Genomic DNA, 20,387 nt, shown 5'->3' with positions numbered 1-20,387 from the left:
AGCCTGTGATCATTTCTGGGATCTGTTAGCAATGTCTGCCATGGAAACAAAAGGAACCGACAGCATAAATATACCATTCTTAGTTTGGATAGATTGATTTCACTCAAACAAAATCTCTTTAAGCACTTGCTCTCTTCTCTCTATCAATTTGATCAAACATAACTGAAAGGTTACAGCAGCCCAAGAGTGGCCAAGGATGCTCTGACCTGAGCAAATTCTGGTCCCTGGCCACCTATGAGCTCAGTTTTTCAAATCTCCTAATAGGAACCTTATGGCCAGGACAGCTGGGTGTCAGCGGGTCTTCTTTGAGCAGCTGTTTGCAGTAACCTATAGTTGTCAGGAAAACCAGGCTCTAGGGAACACTAGCCTGATAGATTTATTAGGCAGAGGTAAGATACACCCCTTTGTCACTCAATTATATGGGGATATGTAGCCACAGATCCAGAAAGGAGTTGAAAACATTTTGTAGTTTGGTCATTATATAGGCTAAGGGAATCCTAGTAAAGTTCACTCCATAGTATCAGCCCTAAGTTTGCTCCTGGAAAATCCCTAGTCAATCCAGGTCCCTGAAAAGCAAGAATGTGTGGGGGCTGGAAGTAAAATGACACACATGGTGTGCCTGCTCTCTGGTCCCTATGACCTTCAGGTTTTCTGGTTCCTTGGTTTCCCAGCTGGAAGGAACTTTGGAGTTCAGCTCTTTTATGTTACAAATGAGTTCAGAATGAGGATGGAATTTGTCCACAATAAATTGGTGACAAACCTGGGGTACACTCTACCCCCAGAAGTATTTTGCTCTCTGTCCTTCACACTTTCTTATGCAGCACACTTGCTAACCCTTTACAGGCAGAGCAAATTTATTCAAAGTCCTCCTTTGAAAAAAAAAAAACCTTTGTATGGCTTCTAGGAAAGAGATAAAATAAACTCCTTAACAAGACTTACAGAAGTCACTATTATCAGACCCTTGTTATGTTCCATTGCAACTGTAACCAGCAGTGCAAAATGGAACTTTAAAGTTAGGATTTTTATATTTTAGAGACAAATGTCAAGGGATAGAAAAAAAATAAAAATGAGTTATGTACATGTATCAGCTCCCCATAATTAATGTAATCGTGGACTACAAACATGTACTAAAATTTGAATAGAATATAATGGATCATTAAACATGCATAATTTACAGTGAAGTGGGAAGAGAGGTAGTGCATAAGTATACCCATAAGCAATAGACACTAAACGTAGTTAGGTCAATATAGAGATCTAAAACATGAGGGTGCCATGATCAAGTGGGTAGGAATTTTAGGGAATTCTCTGACAAAGAAGCATTGTATCTAAGACCTCAAGTTCTATGTAAAATATACTTAAGAAAAAAATACTTCCACTGGTAAAACATAATCAGCTGCATTAGTTCATCCAGATCATTTTATAGATAAGACTGAGGGCCAGAAAGGAGAAATACATAGTTGTACAGTGAGTTTATAGTAGAGGCAAGATGAATCAGGATGCTACTTTTTTGAATCTTGCTGGCATGACAATGTGAAATGTTAGGGAATCTCAGATCCCTTCTGGAAGACTAAAAAGACGAAGAAGGAGAAAGGTGGGTGAAATGCATTGGGGCTGGTGGACAGTGGTTGGGTGCTGGTTGATGGGAGGTTAGTAGGTTATCACAATCCATTACTGGGTGGGTTGCCCTTCCTTTTTGGGCAGCCAGGAGGCATCTCTCAAAGATTTATGTGTGGGAGGGTCATAAAGGATCCTAGCAGGTTGTAAAGACAAAGTCAGGAATGGAGCTCTGGTTTAACTTGCAGCCGAACTCCCTGAACCCTGTGGGAAAGCCCAATAAAGTGGAATGCCTTTCAGGCAAGATGGCAGCCAAGATGACTAACATAGCGTCTTTCATCTGGGGCTCTGTGCTTCTGCCTGCCAGCCCACTTCTTTTAGCTTTTATCTTAAAGAACTTTCCTTTCATGTGAAAGGGAGAGAGTTAAAGTCCAGGACCCAACAGGACTGATAAGGCCTGCTCCAAGGGAGATCCCTTTTATCGTTTTGACTAAGCTCTCATTTCATCTCATCTCATCCTTTGAGGGCCTCAAATTCTTAGAAGGTCATTCCGAGTGTTACAAGTGTTCACAATGAGAGTTCAAGGCAGAACCAACTTTCACGCCAAACTGAGCATCTCTGAGCAGCTCATGTAACCCCATGGGACTAGCACTTCCTAACATCCCAAATATGGGATGAGATCTTACAGCTTCCCTTGGAAGTATTTAAAGTACATAGTGCCATCCCATATTTCAGGAAGCCATGACATTCTCTCCAATGCCACTAATGTTATTCCTGTTGAGACCGTTACACTACATCCCTGGGACTATCACAGCAGCATTCAGGGCTTCACTGCCTCCCTCTTGTCTTAATTCCTCTACCGCTTGCTTCCAACTACAGCCAGAAGGATCTTTCTATCTTGAAGACCTGATAATATCACCTACCCCCACCCACCGCATGTGCCTCCCTGAAAAAAACACTTGAAAAGCTGACCCTAGGGAGATAATTCAAACTCCTTAACCCTACTTAAAGGGCATTCAGGATTTGGCCCCTGCTGACCTCTGCCTTCTTATTTCTTACCTCTCCTGTGGTCAGACACTGCAACTACATGGAAATTCTTGAGTTCCTCTAAACACATTGCTTACTGAAATGTAGGAGGCCTCTGGGGCAGAGGAAAGGATTTTAGGTGAAACTCAAGGTAATTGTAAACTGAATATTAAAAAAAACCAAGGGATCAAATTTGCAAAAGTAGTTAGGTTACCTCCTTCATTCTCTTTTCCTTCTTCAGATTGCTTTCAAAAAATATCTTGGTTTGGGTCTGTGTCTTTAATACTTCTTTTGCTGATCTCCCTTATATAGGGACAGCCTCAGATTCTGCTAGGATTGAGCATTTTTGTTTTCTTCCATTTCTTTGGTTGCTTTTCTATTGTATTGGCTTTTGTTTTTACCAATGATTAGGTTTAATTTTCTATTTAAGGGTAAGTGGTGCAGGTTTTCCTTTCATAAAATGATAACAGTATTTTCTATTCAAATATATTTCCAATAAGAAGCAAATCTATTTCCCATGTTTAGATCTGACCTAACCCTACTGATCACCATCCTTATTTATTTGACAAAGCCCATTGTCAGCTGATGGGGAAAAGATTCACTAAAATCAGTTGAAGGCAAGAAGAATCTGCCCCTTAACTCGCAGCCTTAATCTCGTACCTGGGCCCCAGCTCATCCTCACTCCGCCAGACAAAGTCACCAAATTTTTCATAGTGAGAGTTGTAGTGGTGCTGAACTCGGAACAGCATTGAAGCTGAGACTTCCATCAGTGTGTTGTAGGCAGTCTGCTGCTCCTTTCCGCTTGTGTACCCATTGTACAGATTATATATCTTGTCAGCTATCTCTGAGAAAGAAGAAATACAGGAACAGATCACCAGTCAGGAAAAAGTGAAGACAGAAGCATGGCTTGTGAGGAGGAAGGCCTGGTTGCCTGGGAGTTTCGCTTGCATGGCCTTTGGGAATAGACAAATCTTAATTGCATCCTGAATATGGCTTTGACTGGTTGTGTGCAGTTTTCTAATCTACTAGCTGAATATAACACAGCCTACTCTGGAGGTGCTTTGGAAAACTAAATTAAAGCATGACTGCAAGGGGCTGGGGATTTAGCTCAGTGGCACAGCACCTGCCTAGCAAGCACAAGGTCGTGAGTTCTATTCCCGGTACCGAAAAGAAACAAAAACCAAAAAAATAAAGAATGACTGCAAAGTATTCAACACAGGTTGCAGTATAAAAAATACTCATAGTCACGGGTTTCATTATTGATATCATTATTGTGCTAATGATTTAAAAGGAGATTACACGCAAATGCACAGGTTTAAATTAATTGACTTGGCTCAGCTCTACCTCCGCCTTCAACTTCTCTGTAATATTTCTAACACGTTACCGTAATCAGTTCTCATGAGTCCCTGTTCAAAAACCTTTCAAAGAAAATTCAGACTTTTCTGCTTGTAATTCAGGGCCATTTCTACTCCTTCACTCACTCTTATTAATCAGTGTGGCTTAAATCCATCATGAGTAGAAGGCACATTCTTTCAACCTTGAAGGTTCTGATAGATATCTACGTGTATCCACAAATCGTTACTAATGATGACTGCCCATAGGTGCATCTAGCAGAATTAGGGTCATGATGGGAAAATCTCTTACTTTGAACTAGTTTCCACTCTAATCTTTGTTTTTAGTTTTTAACTGTGTGCATGTATCACTTTAAAATAATTATTAAAATAAGAAAATATTACAAATCCCTTCCTTTTTGGGGGTCAATACATCCCTGTTTCTTCTTGTCTGGCTTCACATGAAACATTTAATTCCAAGCTTCTGATAGAGCCCTTGGTGCACATGTCTGTGTCTCCATTCAGAGTGTGAAATGTTAAAAGGTATAAACCTGCTTTCAATGCATCGCTTGGACAGGGGCTCTGGGGAAGTATTTACTCAATTTAAAGTAGATCACCAGGGCTTATCAATATTGTTGCATTCCGTTAATCTACATATAGAAACTCTATCTACATATTGCCTAAGTATATAGTAGATCTTCTTGTTAGATTGTATTTTTTCAGGTTTTTTTTTTTTACCTCTAATGTATACAACCTCCTGGACTGAGGGTAACAAAAAGACTTAATCTTGCATGCAAATTCTGGCTGATACTTACAGTAGCTCTAGGCTGAAGATTTTAAAGCCATCCCTGGGCTGGATGGGACAGTGTGCTGTGATCAGCTAATCATGTCTGCCAAGGCACAAAAGAAGGAAATGGTCTTCGAGGAACTATTTGCTAGCTCTAGCATAGATTTAAGTGGAAGAAAGTAATTGATCTCTGAGAGAATTTTAGGCTAAGTGTCTCTGGCCCTCTACCATTCCTACCTAGTCAGAATATGGTCAAGTTGTAAAAGAAGAACAAATCTTTCCACTGGCAAAGGTACAGTTAGTCGATCTCCATTTGTTCCTTTACAGCTCTGATTAATGTAGTCCCACGTTTCTCCTGCTGCTTTAGCTGCTGCACTTCCTTCTCTCTGTGCCAGTAGTGTGTACCTGGTAATCAGTGACTATTGGATATAGGACTTAAGAGAGAGAAATATGAGACTTAACCTGGGAAGTGAGCAAGGGGTCACCAACCTTCTGCCTTGTTGTCATCCACCAGTGGACAGGCCGTCCTCAGGGTCACTGTGCTGAGCTCTGAGTGCCTCCCCCGTGTATCCACAGCGTACAGAGTGAACCTATAGCACAGTGAGAAAACAGAGCACTGGGCTGAGACTTCACAGAAGGCTCTGGGAGTTGGAGGGAGAAACACAAGTCATGATACAGGAGTATTGGTCCAGAGCTCAGGAATCCTCAAGCTGCAAAATAAATTATTACATTTCTTTTACAAAATGGCAATTATAAAGCTTTTATTGAGCACTGAATGCCTGCTGGGCACTTCACACTTAATTACCTAATTTACAATTTAGCAAGACTAAAAGGCAGAGACTTATTATTAACCACATCTTCCTATGTTCTCGTAGTTACTAAGAGACAGAGCAGGGGTTTGAACTCAAGAGATCTAAGCCCTAAGGCCTAAGAGTTAAGCCTCAGTGCTATCCTATTATCTGGATACAATTGTTTATATGTCCTTTCACTCATTCACTCATTCATTCACTCAACAAATACTTATTGAGGGCTGACTATGTGCCTTGAGTTATTTTAGTGGTAAACTTCTATGTAAGTACCTCGTGCTAACCAACTGCCCAACTGGAGCTTCAGTGCTAAACTTCTCAATGTGAGCAAGAAAGTCAAGTTCCCTGTTGGCATAACTCTAACTGAAAAGTAAACAGACAAATAATGAACATGGTGACGTAAGCTTAGGTGCAGTGAGGATGATGAAGATGTTACAAGATTATGTGAAAAATATAAATATGGTTATGGGGCATGTATGTGCTTTAGACAGGGCAGTTGATGCAGGCTTTCTTGAAGAGGGAAAATCTGAGCTGATAGCTGAATAAAGGGAAAGAACAAGCAATGGAAGGGAGATCTGGGGGAAGAACACTCTAGACAAGAATGTCAGCAAGTGCAAAGGCTCTGAGGAGAGAAGGAGCACAGACTGCTGGGGGAATAGACAGCTAGTATGGCTAGTGTAAAATGACATGAGGCAGAAGGTTGATGGGGATGCTGTAGGTTGTGGCCTGAAGTTTCAGAGCCATTTTAGCCACAGGGCATGTCCCCCCTCCCTATGATGTCACCTGCAGTTCAGTTCTGTATTGGAAGGAGCAGACACAGCCTAAATGGTTTCAGAAAGGGACAACTAGTCATGCAGTGGATTGAGGTCTAATCTAGAGCACAGAGAGGTTCTGTGCCCATTCATAGCTCCAGATCTTTGAGTTCTGTAGTTTCTGCAAAGTCTACGGAGCAAGCAGAGAAAACTTTCCAGAGGAGGTAAGTGGCAGGGAATACCTCTTGCGCATTGGAATGTCCTGTCCTTGCTTGCTCTCCTTTTCCATCTGCTTTTAAGGGGAGAGACAATGGTCTGGTGTCTGAAAAGAGTTTCCTATGTTAAGTAGAAGAGTTTGGATTCTAGAGTCCCTATTTCCTTTCCTACTTCCTGAACACTTCAGCTTTATGTATGTTATAAAATGGGCATGAAGCTCTGAGTGCCAAGTTTCACAATGGCATGCCCTTATTGACTGTACATACTAGACACTAAATAAATGAGTTGCAAGTATAAATTAATATATGCTAAGATCTTAATATGTGTCAAGCACTGAGCTAAGCAGTTTTATCCATATCATCACAATGGATTCCTCTAAGCAATCTTAAAAAGTAGATAGTATTATTCTAGTTTATACCCAGAATCATATACCAATTACTGGCATGGTAATGTAAACATAGGATTGTCTAGCTTCAGTGCCCATGCTCTAAATCACTACTTACTTTTCTGTTCATAGGTCAGTAGAGCTCAACTCTGTTCACATATGATTTCCCTCAACTATACTTGCTGCAAACCCAACTATGTTGAGGCAGTTCTACCTCATACATTTTTCTAATCTTATGAAAAGATGCTAAAACAATCACCCTTATTCTATCCATCTTTTAGAGGAGGAAACAAGATAAAAGCATAAGAAATCTCTCCAAAGTCACAAATTCAAAAAATGAAAGAGTGCAGCCTCTGGTCTACCCTAAAACCTGTGCCTTTTTGCTTTCAGCTGCCATTTTCCTGCTCCAGTTGTACCAATCACTGGCTTAGAGGGTGGTATCAGCTTTGCTACTCCATGACCTCATGCATTAAAAAAATTATTTTTATAAAGGTTTCCATGCATCAAGACTTCTTAGTATGGGGCCAGGGATATAGCTCAGTGGTACAGCACCTGCCTGGCAAGCGCAAAGTCATGAGTTCAATTCCCAGTTTCAAAAAAAAAAAAAAAACCCTTCCAGGCTCAGAGAAATGAGCTTGCTCTTGGAGATGTTCAGATTTGCTAATATTATAGTTCTATTCCCTTGCTCTGTGAACTTGGGAGAGTCACTTCACCTCTCTGAGCTCACTTCTCTCTCTGTGCCAAGTATTTGTGACAAAGAGACTAACATCACTGCTTCAGCGTAGATGGATAAGAAATCTAAATACTGTCTATAGTGAGCTGTCATTGGAAAGTCATACAGAAAGGTTGGAAACAAGTTCATACACACACACACACACACACACAAAAAAAAAGCATAAAAAACTCTGGAATGTTGGAATAGGCAAGTGGCCAAGTAGAAGAACAAGAACAATTTTGGATAACATTGTTTAAGTACTCACCATCTACACACCAGTTCACCTAGAAAATACATGACAGTATCCGAATCCTAGCCTTCAGACCCAGAGAGTATAGAGCTTATGTCCAGCTATATTGGTGTCATCTAACCCTGTACTAGGTACATGACAGGCAGTCAATACGTATTTGTGTAAATGAATGAACCTGACCACACTGCATGTCATGTCTCCACTGTTGTTTCCTCACCAGTAAAGTCGGGATAATTTTACAGATGGCACATGGCTCTCTCATGGATTATATGCAGTGATGAATTAGGATGTGGCTGGCAGCTGTGGATGTTCATAAAGAACATATAGACAGCATTTACTTGTGCAAGAAAACACATTTTAAAAAGTGCTTTCTTGGCATTAAAAACGAGGGAGATACATTTCCACTAAGGGTTCCATGGAAGAAGAAGAATGAGTGTAAAATATGGAGCCTCAAAGCACAGGGACCTGGAGTACTGTTTAACAGTGCTTCCCATTGGCTACTTTAGGTTGCCGTGGTGCATCTCTAATATATTTCCTCAACCAAGGGATCTAGGGCCAGCTGTCTGTTTCACCAAGCAGCATGAGCAAAACTGTGTTCATGTTAGAGAACTTGTCCATAGACCTTTTTTAAAATCCTTTCTCCAATATCAGACTAAGCATTCCTTTGGAAGTCATTAACCTTCTGTAAACCTCTATCTTTTCACTTGTAAAATGAGGGGAATTACCCATATCTCACAAACTGAGGATCCAGACTTGTGCTGTAGCCATCCGTGTTCAATCTTCACTCCTAAAAGTGTTACTTCCATTTCTGTTATCACAGCAACCAAACATGTGACTGGAAGCCTCAGAATGGAGGAGACCTCGGGCCACCCTGACTGGGATGGGGGTGGAGGAGAGAGAGGAAGACGTCAACCTCACAGGCCTGGGTCAAAAGTCACAAGGCCATGCGCTTTCTGCCTGTCTCAGCTGTAATTGTAGAACTGTTCCAGAGACACATCTGAAAGCTGTTAGGGGATCAGGCTGGGCCTGGAGGGGCTCTTTGTGAGAAGGGGGCAGTATAGAGGTCCTTGATATGGAGAAGGGGAGTAGAGATAGATTGAGAGAGACAGAGTTAGATAGATAGACAGAAGTATACACCACAGGCAAACCCATACTGGAGAGGGAGGGAGGGAGGGAGGGAGGCAGAGCAGGGGGCAGGGGGCTGGGAGAGGGAAAAATAGTCAGACCTGTCTTTCTCAGAGGATAAGAAGAGTGTCAGAGGCTCTCTGCTTGGTTCTGCCATCCTCTCTCTGAAGCAAACTGAGGTCCAACAATGATGTGAACTTACACTCTTGAGTCATCTTCTAACTTTGAATCTTCATTATGGGTGGCCCATAATGAAAGGAAGGCCCAGAAGGGAACGGGACTTGCATAAGGACCCACTACCAATAAGTTCCGAGAAGACAGTGGCCTTCCTGATTTCTCCTCCAGGGCTCTTTGTACATACCACCATGCCTCTGGTACAGCTGGCTGACCTAGCTCCATGTCTATTTATGGGAAGCTTTTATTATAAATGAGGTGGCTTGAAGGGTAAAGTTGGATGGACTTTCTAGGAACCTGAAGCTCCAGGCTCAAATCATTGCTATTTCTTCCCATGACCTTGTTTCAAGCAAAAAAAAAAAAACAAAAAAAAAACTTTGCCCAAGATGGCTGAAAGCCTGAGTTTGATTCCCAGCCAGCATTTCTATGGATGGTGCCATGTGAGAATTAAGTACTTAAAGTAATATGCTCTTAGTGCATTGAGGAATTAAAACTTTAAAACCTGTGTGGGGAAATGCCTTGTGACGATTAGTGATACACAAGGAATATTGCAGTGTTTCTTCATCATCATCAGGAAAGTGTCATGCTCATTAATCTCAGCATCCCCTGGCCAAAGCCTCTCACTGTCTGGACAAGCTCCTCACCATACACCCCCAGTGCTGCTCTTTGGTTCTCATTCATTCATCTGTGCTCTTATCACTGAGCCCCAAATAAGCTCTCGTGAAAGACGCAGGCTTGTTTGTCAGTGTTTGCTTCCTATGCTAGTTCCTAGTAGAGGCGTGTCCAACTACTAATGTCTCCAGAACCAGATCCCACCTTGTCATCCCTGGACATGCTGCACCCTCTGCCTGACTCAGCCTGCCCCTTCTTCCACTAAGCCCTCCGCCTTGTTCTTCAAGCAGGCTTCAAACCTCTCCCCTGCCCTTTGAAGAAGAGCATAGCCCTTCTCTTTCACATGATGTCCACGTCACATGGCTAGTTTAGTGCCCACTCACATCTCTCGCCCCCACAAACCTGTGCCTTTAGAACCAGAACACAGCTCTGCTCATTTCTGAACACCTACACTTGGTGTACCGAGACTCAGCAAAAACTGGCCAGAACGAGTGACAGACTGAGTACATGACTCAGGTGTGTTACCAGGGTCATTCCCTTTCCTACAAACTAGTTTTTCCATCTGTAAAATGGACAAAACATGGTTAGACTTTAGGGTTAAAAGAGAACATAGGAAAAGCAAAAGAACTAAACGTGTGACTCTGGAATCAAGTGATTTTGTTTAAACTTCTGGTTCCCCATTTCTTGGTTGTGTCAGGCTTTGTCTTAATTTCCTCACCCGTAAAATGGGAATCACAGTGTTAAGGCTCACCATGAAGACTAATTATTGGAAGGAAATATGGTATGCAAAGGGCCCAATATGATGTGCTAAGCACCCACTGAGCAATTGATATTGATATTACCATTAATATTACTGTTACGCTACTGCTCAGGGGTCTGACTTCACCCCCACCTGGAGAAGTGGACCTAGTGGCGATTAGAGGAGGGAGAGTGGTAATGGAGCCATTGCTGGTCCCATTCAAGACCCCTAGACCTCCTCGTGGCAGGGGTGAGTGAATGAAACAGAGAAGTTAATTGGCGGTGAGAGCTTCTCACGGATCTGACAGGGGGTAAGAACAGGGATGGAGCCCCAGAGGCCCACATCAGGCCTAGGTCCCTGAGAGTACAGGAGAATGCGTTTGAAGTCTCCGGGCCAACGCCTGCTCTTCCCCAGTTGCTGCATGATTTAGGCATTCTGGGGAGGCAAAAGTCTCCTTGCTGATTTGAAGGGAAACAGATGTTTCCAGGCCAGAGGCCCTGGTCTTGTAAAACACTCCTTCCCCCCACTCAGCTTTGGCAAACAACTTCCCATTAGCTCAGGTCCACCGTCTGCCTCCACCACCATCACTTCCTTCTCTGCCTCCCCAGCACAATGTGGCAGTCAGGAGTGCCGGGAAAACACCCAATCCCAGGGCCACCTCTGAGCCTAAGTCTCTGTTTAAGGACACCAAACTGCTCTTCTGTGAATCTCTCTCTGCAGTAGAGAATTAAACCAAGATCACCTCTGAAAGATCTTATCGTTGAGGGACAGAGAATTCTGTTCTCTGATGGAGGTGGTGTTATCAACTCCAGCCCATTCTGCACTAAGCCTGTGGCGCACATCATAGGCTTACAAATCAGACTGCGCTGGGTTTCAGTGAGGACAGCACCAGCTACTGGGAAAGTAGCAATTTAAACACTGAGCCAGGCTTCTGCATCTAAAAAAAGTGAACAAGAGTTCCATCTCTTTGCTTGCAAGAATTCAATTGGAACTCATGTTTTAAGTTTCTTGTGAAGAAAATTGAGTACCATAGCTTTTTCCTTGTCCTATCCACAGTGCCCAGCCTGGTCCCAGAGTAAGTGGATGTGTTGGTTACTTTTCTCTCAGTGCTGGGACAAAATACCTGATGCCCAAAATTAAGGAAGGAAAGGTTTACTTTGCTTACAGTTTGTGGAGGTTTCAGTCCGTACTTGGCAGATTACAAGGCAGAGTGGCACATGGCAGAGAGCTACAGCTCATGGCGGCAGGACACAGCAAAAGCAACAACACACACACAAGGGAGGAAATGGCCAGAAGCACCCCCTTTCTCTCCCTTACATATGCAAACTATCCACCCCAGGGCAGGTGTAGCTCTCACACTCTTAATCAATCATACTCTAAAAGCCTGCCCCATGGCTGCATGAGGCTTTGGGGGGACACCCAGACACAAACCATAACAGTGGGCAATGTTTGTAACTGGCAGTTCAAAGCCTCAGACTCTTAATCAGCTCTACTCAAGTCCTAGAAAGCATTCTCAGTGTCGTGCCAAAGATGACGCAGATGTGCAAGGTTAGAACACACTCTAGAGACTGACTGCCCAGGTCTCAATGTTGGTTCTGCATCATATTGTCTCTGTGACTTTAGGCAAGTGACTTAACCTCTCTTTTTATCTTTAAATTGTGGATGATAATATTACCTACTTCAGAGGAGTAGTGGAGGAATAATGCACCTAGACCAGTGCCTGGCACATAAGTGTTAAATGTTACTCAGTTTGTGAAAGATCAAATGATGAATCCCTTCTATAATGAAGTGAAAGCAAGCCCCCTCCCAGTTCTTTAATATTTTGCCTTGTGAGTGAGCTTATGAGTGCCCTAATTAACAGGGCACAGTGGGAGACATTCTGTGACTTCCAAATATGGATCATACAAAGCAATGTAACTTCCACCTTGCTCAGAGAAACATTCTTGCTTGGAATGCAGCCTCCAGTGAAAAATTTGACTGCTCTGAGGCCATTGTGGTTGAGGAAGCCAAGCTGCATGGAGATGTATTTGTAGGGCCTTCAGCAATCCTGGGGCCTCAGCTTCTGACAGAGGAGCAAAGGAGCCTTTGCATAATTTCAACCCAGAGAGTTGAGTCATTCCAGGTTTGCGTTCTGGAAGTTGAGGTCCTACACTTCATGAAGCAAAGACAGTGAGATGTTCTGTGTGCAATCTAAATTTTTGAACCACTGAAGCCCTGAGTAGAATAAAATGGTTGTTTCATGCTACTAAATTTTTTGGGTCATTTGTTATATCATTGATAGTAACTGTAACAACTTCTAAGCATTAAGAATAGAGTCAGCAAACTATAGCCCATGGGCAATACCTGAAAGTGCTGTGTGTGTCTATAAGTAAAGTTGTAAGGGAAAACAGCCACACTTGTGTGTGTGTGTGTGTGTGTGTGTGTGTGTGTGTGTGTGTGTAATGTATTTTCTATGGTTCCTTTTATACTACATTAGCTGATTTGAGTGACTGGACTTTAGAGACCATTGGATCCACAAAGCCAACGATATTTACTCTCTGATCTTCTAGAAGAAAGTGTGCAAAGCTTGAAGTAGAACTTGGGCAGTACTTGAGGAAATAGCTTTGGCTTACATTATTTCACTTGACCCCAGAATTAGAAATTTTTCTCATTGCACAGGTAGGCTCAGAGCATTCAGGTGACAAGTGCAAGGTCACAGCTCTTCTGGCTCCTGTTCACAAGTGCCCAATGAAGAATTAGACTGCACTTCCTGTACCGACACGGAATGAGTCATGTGTCTTGGACAACCCCACCATTTCACAGCCTGGGATTCAGAACACAGACAATGTAGTCTGTAGTTGTTGCCAGAATTTAAATGCCCAATTTCCCCCAGCTGGGTGCTGGTGATGAGGCAAAGTTTCTCTTGCTCCCCTTTTGTCTAGGAATATCCAAGTGGGCCTTGAGAATTAGTAGGCAAAAGGTGCTATGGATCATTGCTATGGTCTGCATACAGCCCTCTGAACCCCTAGGACAGGAAGCCCTTCCAGTTCCCAACCCAGGCTGACAAGTGAAGCTTTCTGTCAACATATGTACTTCATTCTAGTGCCACGCACAGAGACAGCATCATGGTAGTAAGAATCCTGGGACAAAGGTAATGCCATCTGTGGCTGGACTCTAAATACTTCACACAGTGGTGCTTCCATCAGTCCCTCTTTATGAGTTAACAGGGGAAGAAGTAGAAGAGTGGGAATTTTGCACAGAGAGCTCTAGGCTAAGGCCAACTCTGGAGACCAACACTGGGACTGAGATAAGGTAGAGGTGACAGAAATCTAGAATCAGTTTCAAGATCAGTCTCCTGCCTACCACAGCCCTAAAATTCACTGGTATGCACATATTGCTCTAAAATTCACAGTGCCATCAACACTAGAACTCAGAAATAAATAATTACAGTATTCCTATATAAAAATTAAGTAAATATAAATTAAAATACTGTGAAAGCATGGTGAGTGTTATCTCCAGTGCCTGCCAAACAGTAAGTGATATCACAGCAGTTCCATTCTGTGTCCCTTGCACCAGTGGAACACCTACTAGGTGCCAGACACACTCTGCTAGGCAAAAATCATCAACCATGAAAAAGGAAAAATATAGTTCTTGTTTTCATGGAACTGACAGAACAGCAGAGTGATGGTAGGTTGAACAAAATATGAAATACAGTTCCACCAGCCCTTCAGTTTGTGTTTTGTTTGGTTTGTGTTTTGTTATGGTTTGTGTCTAGATGTTCCCCCAAAGCCTCATGCAGTCATGGTGCAGGCTTCTAGAGTTTATGATTGATCTGTGATCCAATGCTGGGATTATGAGTGCTACACTCACATTGGGGCAGATAGTTTGCATATGTAAGAGAGAGAAAGAGGCTGCTTGAGGCCACTCCTCCCTTTTGCTCTTGCAGTATTTTGCTATCTTCTGCCACTATAAAGGGTTTCCCTCTGCCGTGTACCACCCTGCTTTGGAGCCAGCCAAGTATGTACTGAAACCTCCACAAACTGTAAGCTAAATAAAACCTTTCCTTCTTTAATTTTGGGCATCAGGTATTTTGTCCCTGCAATGAGAGAAAAGTAACCAAGACATGTTTGCGTCAGGATTTCCCTTCTTTTTTCTCTCAAACTAGTAGGTTAAGCCTTATATGTGAATTCAGTAACTACCTTGAACTAGATTCTACCTTGATGGATCCTCTCTCACCTGCAGATTGGGGTTATCAACCACCTGCAGGACTCATATCTTCAGCCTATGAAAAAGTAGTGAAGATTCTTGCCTTTCCTGGAAATACTTTGACGAGTATAACCTGGTTGATTTGGATATGCAAAATACTTTGAAAATGTTCCATCTGAGTTCATTCATTCTCTCTTCAAATAACATGAACTCTCTTGAAAGAAAATTTCAGCTTGGCAATTGGTTTGGGTTTGGCAATAGCTATTAACTTTGCTTGTCCTTCTCTTTCACTTCTTTTTCCCTTGCTTTTACTCCTCCTCCTTTTTCTTTCCAATGGGTGCACTAAATAACACATAACTGAACTGACCAACTGACCATCATTCATAGCTGGAAATTATTCATCATTTAATAGCTTGTTTTAAAGTAAAGCAGACACAGGCTAATTTAATGGTCCCTCAGCGAGGGATGAATTAAGTATGGAATCCTCAGTTATTCTACTCCAATTTGTAGTACAGGGGTCTTCTTCCTACATATTTATTATATCCTAAGAAGCATATCTGAAAACCAGACACAAATATTTCATTAAAATAATTTCAGTTATAGAAATGATTTTGCAGAAAGGCATACCTTAAAAGTATGTGAAATAGAGAGATAAAGAACATCATTTCAGATTTTGTTTAGGCTTTAAATACCTACGTGGCTTTGGTCAGATTGTTTGACCTCTGGGTGCCTTGGTTACCTGTAGATAACCCCACAGAGATGCTCTCAGAACCAAAGAGTAATTAGGAGTGTGAAAGTGCATTAGAGATTCCACACACATTTCCTGGGTACCTACTCTATAGCACAGCACTGGGAGCTTCTGTACAGTTGTTTTCACAATTGCCTAAGGGATCCATATGAATAAATCTATTTAACAAGGAAGCAAGTCAGCCATGGATATTTGAATCGACTTTTGCAGGGGCTATAGAGATACAGTAGTAATAGTAGTAATAGTAGTAGCAGCAGCAGCAGCAGTATTAATAGTAGTAGTTTGACGGAGCACAATATAAGCCTACTCACTCAAAATTTGATGCTATCTCCAAGTAGATTTATTAGGTATTCATTGGCCCCAGTTAGATCTTAAGTCACAGTTCAAAGCAGGTTTCAGTTTATTAAGAGGATAAATTTCATGTTCCCAACTTTCGACAAGAGATCTTACCATGGAAAGACCATCACCTACTGTTTCCTTTCAGTTCTGATATTTCCTCTCCCATGATTGATTCTAAAGCCTCTTTCTTTCATAGTGACTTTGAACATCAAATTTTGCCAAAGCTTAGCCTAGATAAGGATAGGCCAAGCATAGGCCCCTGATGTAGAGTACTATTGGACAGTAAAGTAAGGAACACCATAGATGGGATTGATAGTTCTTGCCTACTTCAAGTGAAGTTCAGCCCCCACCCTCATATCTGAGCTGTTTTCCCATGGACAGAGGGGTGGGAATAGGGAGAATGAACATGCTCTGCATTTGAAAACTGGACTACTGACTCTGTAACATGGCTTCATCTATTTCCTGTTTCTCTAATCTCTGAGAGCCTTTGTTTCTCTATCTATAAAATGGAATCAGTAATAGTTGTTTCAAAAGATTGTAGTAAGTACAAAATAACATGAAAAACACCTAGAACAAAGCCTGGTACAGTAAATCTTCTTTGTCTTGCTTGCTTACTGATGTTCAAGTGACACAAAGTTGAGACAATACTTCTTGAAAGTGAAATCAAGTCAAGTCAGTGCAGGGGCAATGGTTCTTGGGGTGTTGTAAGCAATAAAACCATTGTTTTGAAAATACGAATTGGTTAGAGCTCTAGTTCAGCCACCAGATGTATAGACAAGTCACATCATGTCCTCAAGCCTGAGGTTCCTCATCAGTTACACAGAAATAGGAATACCTCTCTCAGTTGTAGTTAAGAAAATAAGAGATGGTATAGTGAGACACTAGCTCATCTAGCTTTTGAGTTCAGGATGCCTGACTATAATGCCCTGAATTTGTCCTTGATCTTCACTGTGACTTCAGGTGAAATCCTTCCCCATTGCTTCTTACTTTCTCTTCCCACTTAACAATGGGTTCCAGATGGCTTCACTGGTAAAATACACAAAATGTTAGCACCAATTATCACCAATCCTCCACAGACTCTTCCAAGCACTGACAACTAATTCAATGAGGCCAAAATAACTATGATAAAAAAACCAAATAAATACATTGCAAGATAACACAACTGCTGTCTAGTCTTCTTATAAATATAGATTCAACAGTTACCAACTAAACTGGACAATCATAAGAGGGATGATGCACTCACAAAAAGGTGGTATTAGGCCAGGCATGGTGGCACACGCCTGTAATCCCAGCACTCGGGAGGCTAAGGCAGGAGGATCCGTTGCGAATTTGAGCCCAGCCTGGGCTACAAGGTAAGCTCAAGGCCAGCCCAAACTGCATAGAGAGGCCCTGTCTCAAAAAGACCAAAAAAAAAAAAAAATTGGGATTATCCCATGAAAGAAAGATGCATACTGCATATGAAAATCCATCAGTACACTATGTCATATTAATAAAGGGACAAAGATGCCTGGATAGTCTCAATAAATACATTAAAAGTTTTACAAAACCCAATACCTTTGCTTGATAAAAATGTTCCACCAACTATGAATGGAAGGGAACATTCCAAACATGAAAAACAGCATCTACAGAAAGCCCACAGGCAACATCATACTTAATAATAAAAAAAGTTTCCACCTAAGATCAGATCAGTAAAAAGATGAAGACCCAGTTTTCACCATTTCTACTTAATATTGTATTAAGTGCTAGATATGGTAAGCAAGAAAAGAAATAAAAGGCATCCAGCTAAGAAAGAATAATGTAAAACAATTTTTATGTGCAAATTCATAAAATAGGTAAAAGTGTCTATAAAAATAAAAAGGGAATCTCCCAGAGAATAAATATTTTTTAAAAAACAAGTTCAGTGAACTTATAAAAGGTAATGTACAAAAATAAATTGTACAAGGTGTGAGGACCACAAGGAAGTATTCAAATCCTCATTGTGGTGCAGAGATTAGGGGACTGGCTTTGAAAGTGGGGCAAAATCCATGTTTAAATAGCATCTCTGTCATTTAAACATTGTATGACACAGGCTAAGTTCTTCGCCTCCTCCATTTTCAGTTTCCTTGTCAATAAAATAAACACAGTTCCATCTGATTTGCAAGTTGTGTGGGAGATTCCATGGAGAAGATAAACTACACTTTCCCCAATTCTTGAAGATGATAACTGTTTGATACATAGTTAGAATTACTGTTCTTAATAACCCTCATCTGCATTTCCTAGCTCTTTGGTAGACAGAAATACATAGCTATTTTCATCTAGTCGGGCTTCACCTTGAACTTTGGAATGCTTCCAATAGTCTGCACTAGTTCCTTTCTCTGCCAGGAATGTTCTCTCCCAAGTTCCTTCCCTTCCCTTCTTCAAATCTTGATGGGTAATGCCTTTTTGAGATTCCATTTTCAAATTTCAACAGTATGAGAAATGCTACACTTCTAATATCATGTACACCACCTCTGTTTTGTTTTCCTTCCAAACATTTGATTTTCAATAGTATGTTTTATTATTTGCTATATTTACTGAGTTTGTTACCCCCACTTGAATATAAGGTAGCTAAGAATAAAGATTTAGTCTGTTTTAGTCACTGTTTTATACCCAGTGCCCCAAACTGTGCTATATCTCATGGTAAGTCCTTAACAAATGTTTGTTGCAAACACACACCATAGAAATCATATCTACAGAAAAACTTGCGAAGTTTTCTGTTAATATATGTGTACAAGTATATATAAGGGATGACATGGTAGGACAGAACTCCCTGTTAGCCTGAACTGAATACATTAGTGAGTATGAGTTAAGCCTTTATTATGTTACTCACTAGTATGCTGGTGTGGTAACTCAGCATATTTTGGCCCATCCTGACATATACATGATACATTCACAGATGGAACACAGTAGGGAAAAACTCATTCAAGAACTACAGATCACAGGTATTTTTCATGTATATTTGCTTAGGTATCTTGCTGGGAACTTTTTATGAATTGCCTCTGATATTCTCTTTGTCCTGATATACAGCGGTTATTATCACCATTTTATAATTGAAGAAACTACAGCTGTGGTTTGAGATAATTTGCCCAAGCTCACACAAACAGTAATTGGCAAGCTAGTGTTGGACCCCAGATCTGTCTGATTTTAAAGACCACTTTCCTTCTGATACAATATGATGCCCCCATGGGAATTTTAAGTACAACATTGTAGATGCCTCAGCACATATAAGATGCTCCAAGTCCCATCTAATTGTAACATAGTCTCATAAGTGAGGTTTTATTGTTGTTCTCTTTTTACAGAGGGAAAAATGGGAAGACAGAAAAGTTAAGTAGCTTGTCCATGGTGTTCTATCTAGAAAACTCATAGGCAGACAAAGCTCTTAATGCTTGCGTAAGCCACATCACAGTGCGTTAGAGATACCTGTTTTGATCTATACTATTTGATAACAATTCCACATCCCTCTGGCAAGGACAGAGAAAGGGTAATTTCTTGCCTTTGCAGGGGCAGGTCTTGGTAAATGGCCCAAATTATACTTAAGTATAAAGAATGGTTAGAATGAAAGTTCAGTGTTTTGCTCTAAATTCACTATTGACTCTGTGACTCTTGGAACCAATTATGTAGTTTCTTTCAGGAGGTCAGTAGATTTGTCTGTAATATAAATACAGCAGGATAATGTTTTACTCTTTAGATCAGAGGGGAGTTCTACCTCTTTTACTTCAACAATCTTTCTTCTCTTAAGATTTCTCTTTAAGGGTGTTGGATGAAATTATGTGTGAGTACATGCGTGTATATCTCCTACATATAAAATTTTAACCTGACACTGTTAGGTAAACTTTTAAGTAGTGTAATTCACTATCTACACTTAGATATCCACAGGTAAATCAAACCCTACCTTCATCTATACCTCTCACCATTCTCCAAACCGCTCATCTTTCTGTCTTCCTGACCCTGCTAAAAGGCAATGGTGTCCATTCAGTTACTTAGTTATGTTCTAAATATCATTCTGGACACATTTCCCTACCTTACTCAGTAATCAGCCTGTTTCCATGTGTTGCTGAGTATGTACTCTTATTATGTCTCAAATTTATTGACATTTTTCCTTCAATATAACTGTTCAGGATGCAATCATTTCATACCTGGATAACTATTGTAACCACTTTCCAAATGATTTCTCAGGCTTCCCTCTTTCTATCATACCACCGTCCTGGTCTATTCTTAACCTTTCTCCAGGGATATCTTTGTAATATTGTTATCTAGTAATACTGCACATCTTTGATCTCCTCCCACTATTCATAACATAAAATTTGTTCTCTTTTAGCTTCTCTACAAAGGTTTTTGACCTTTGCCTTCCCTCTTGCCCAGTCTTTCCCCAATTCCTCATCCAATTATATTCTTTTTTTGTTCTTTAAATTATTTCCTCCAATAAGATGAAAAGGAAAATAGTGCTATTTTTAAATTGTTTTCTTATAGTAAATTATTACAATCATTATGACAGGAACACAGGTAAGCCCTCAATGTCAGAATATAATTTTCCACAATGCCTAACTATCAATGGCTTGTTCTCTTTTTTACAGTTTTATTGTTCAAATTTTATTGGTACATCTTAGATATACAGAATGATAACA

General features: G+C 41.0%; 1 protein-coding gene across 3 annotated transcripts in view; it reads right to left on the bottom strand.

Annotated features, from left to right (window-relative positions):
- Window positions 1–20,387, bottom strand: part of Astn2 (astrotactin 2) — a 901,354-nt gene that overhangs the window by 8,822 nt on the left and 872,145 nt on the right. For all 3 annotated transcript variants that reach the window (XM_005382610.2, XM_013513261.1, XM_013513263.1), the window contains 2 exons: window positions 5,188–5,288; window positions 3,241–3,424 (listed from right to left, as the gene is read on the bottom strand). In XM_005382610.2, coding sequence (XP_005382667.1) covers window positions 3,241–3,424; window positions 5,188–5,288 — 285 coding nt within the window. The remainder of the gene's footprint in view (window positions 1–3,240; window positions 3,425–5,187; window positions 5,289–20,387) is intronic.

The sequence above is a fragment of the Chinchilla lanigera genome, unplaced genomic scaffold (assembly GCF_000276665.1).
Source record: "Chinchilla lanigera isolate Chin_1 unplaced genomic scaffold, ChiLan1.0 scaffold00018, whole genome shotgun sequence".
NCBI lineage: Eukaryota > Metazoa > Chordata > Mammalia > Rodentia > Chinchillidae > Chinchilla > Chinchilla lanigera.
This window is presented reverse-complemented; position numbering and strand designations above follow the sequence as displayed.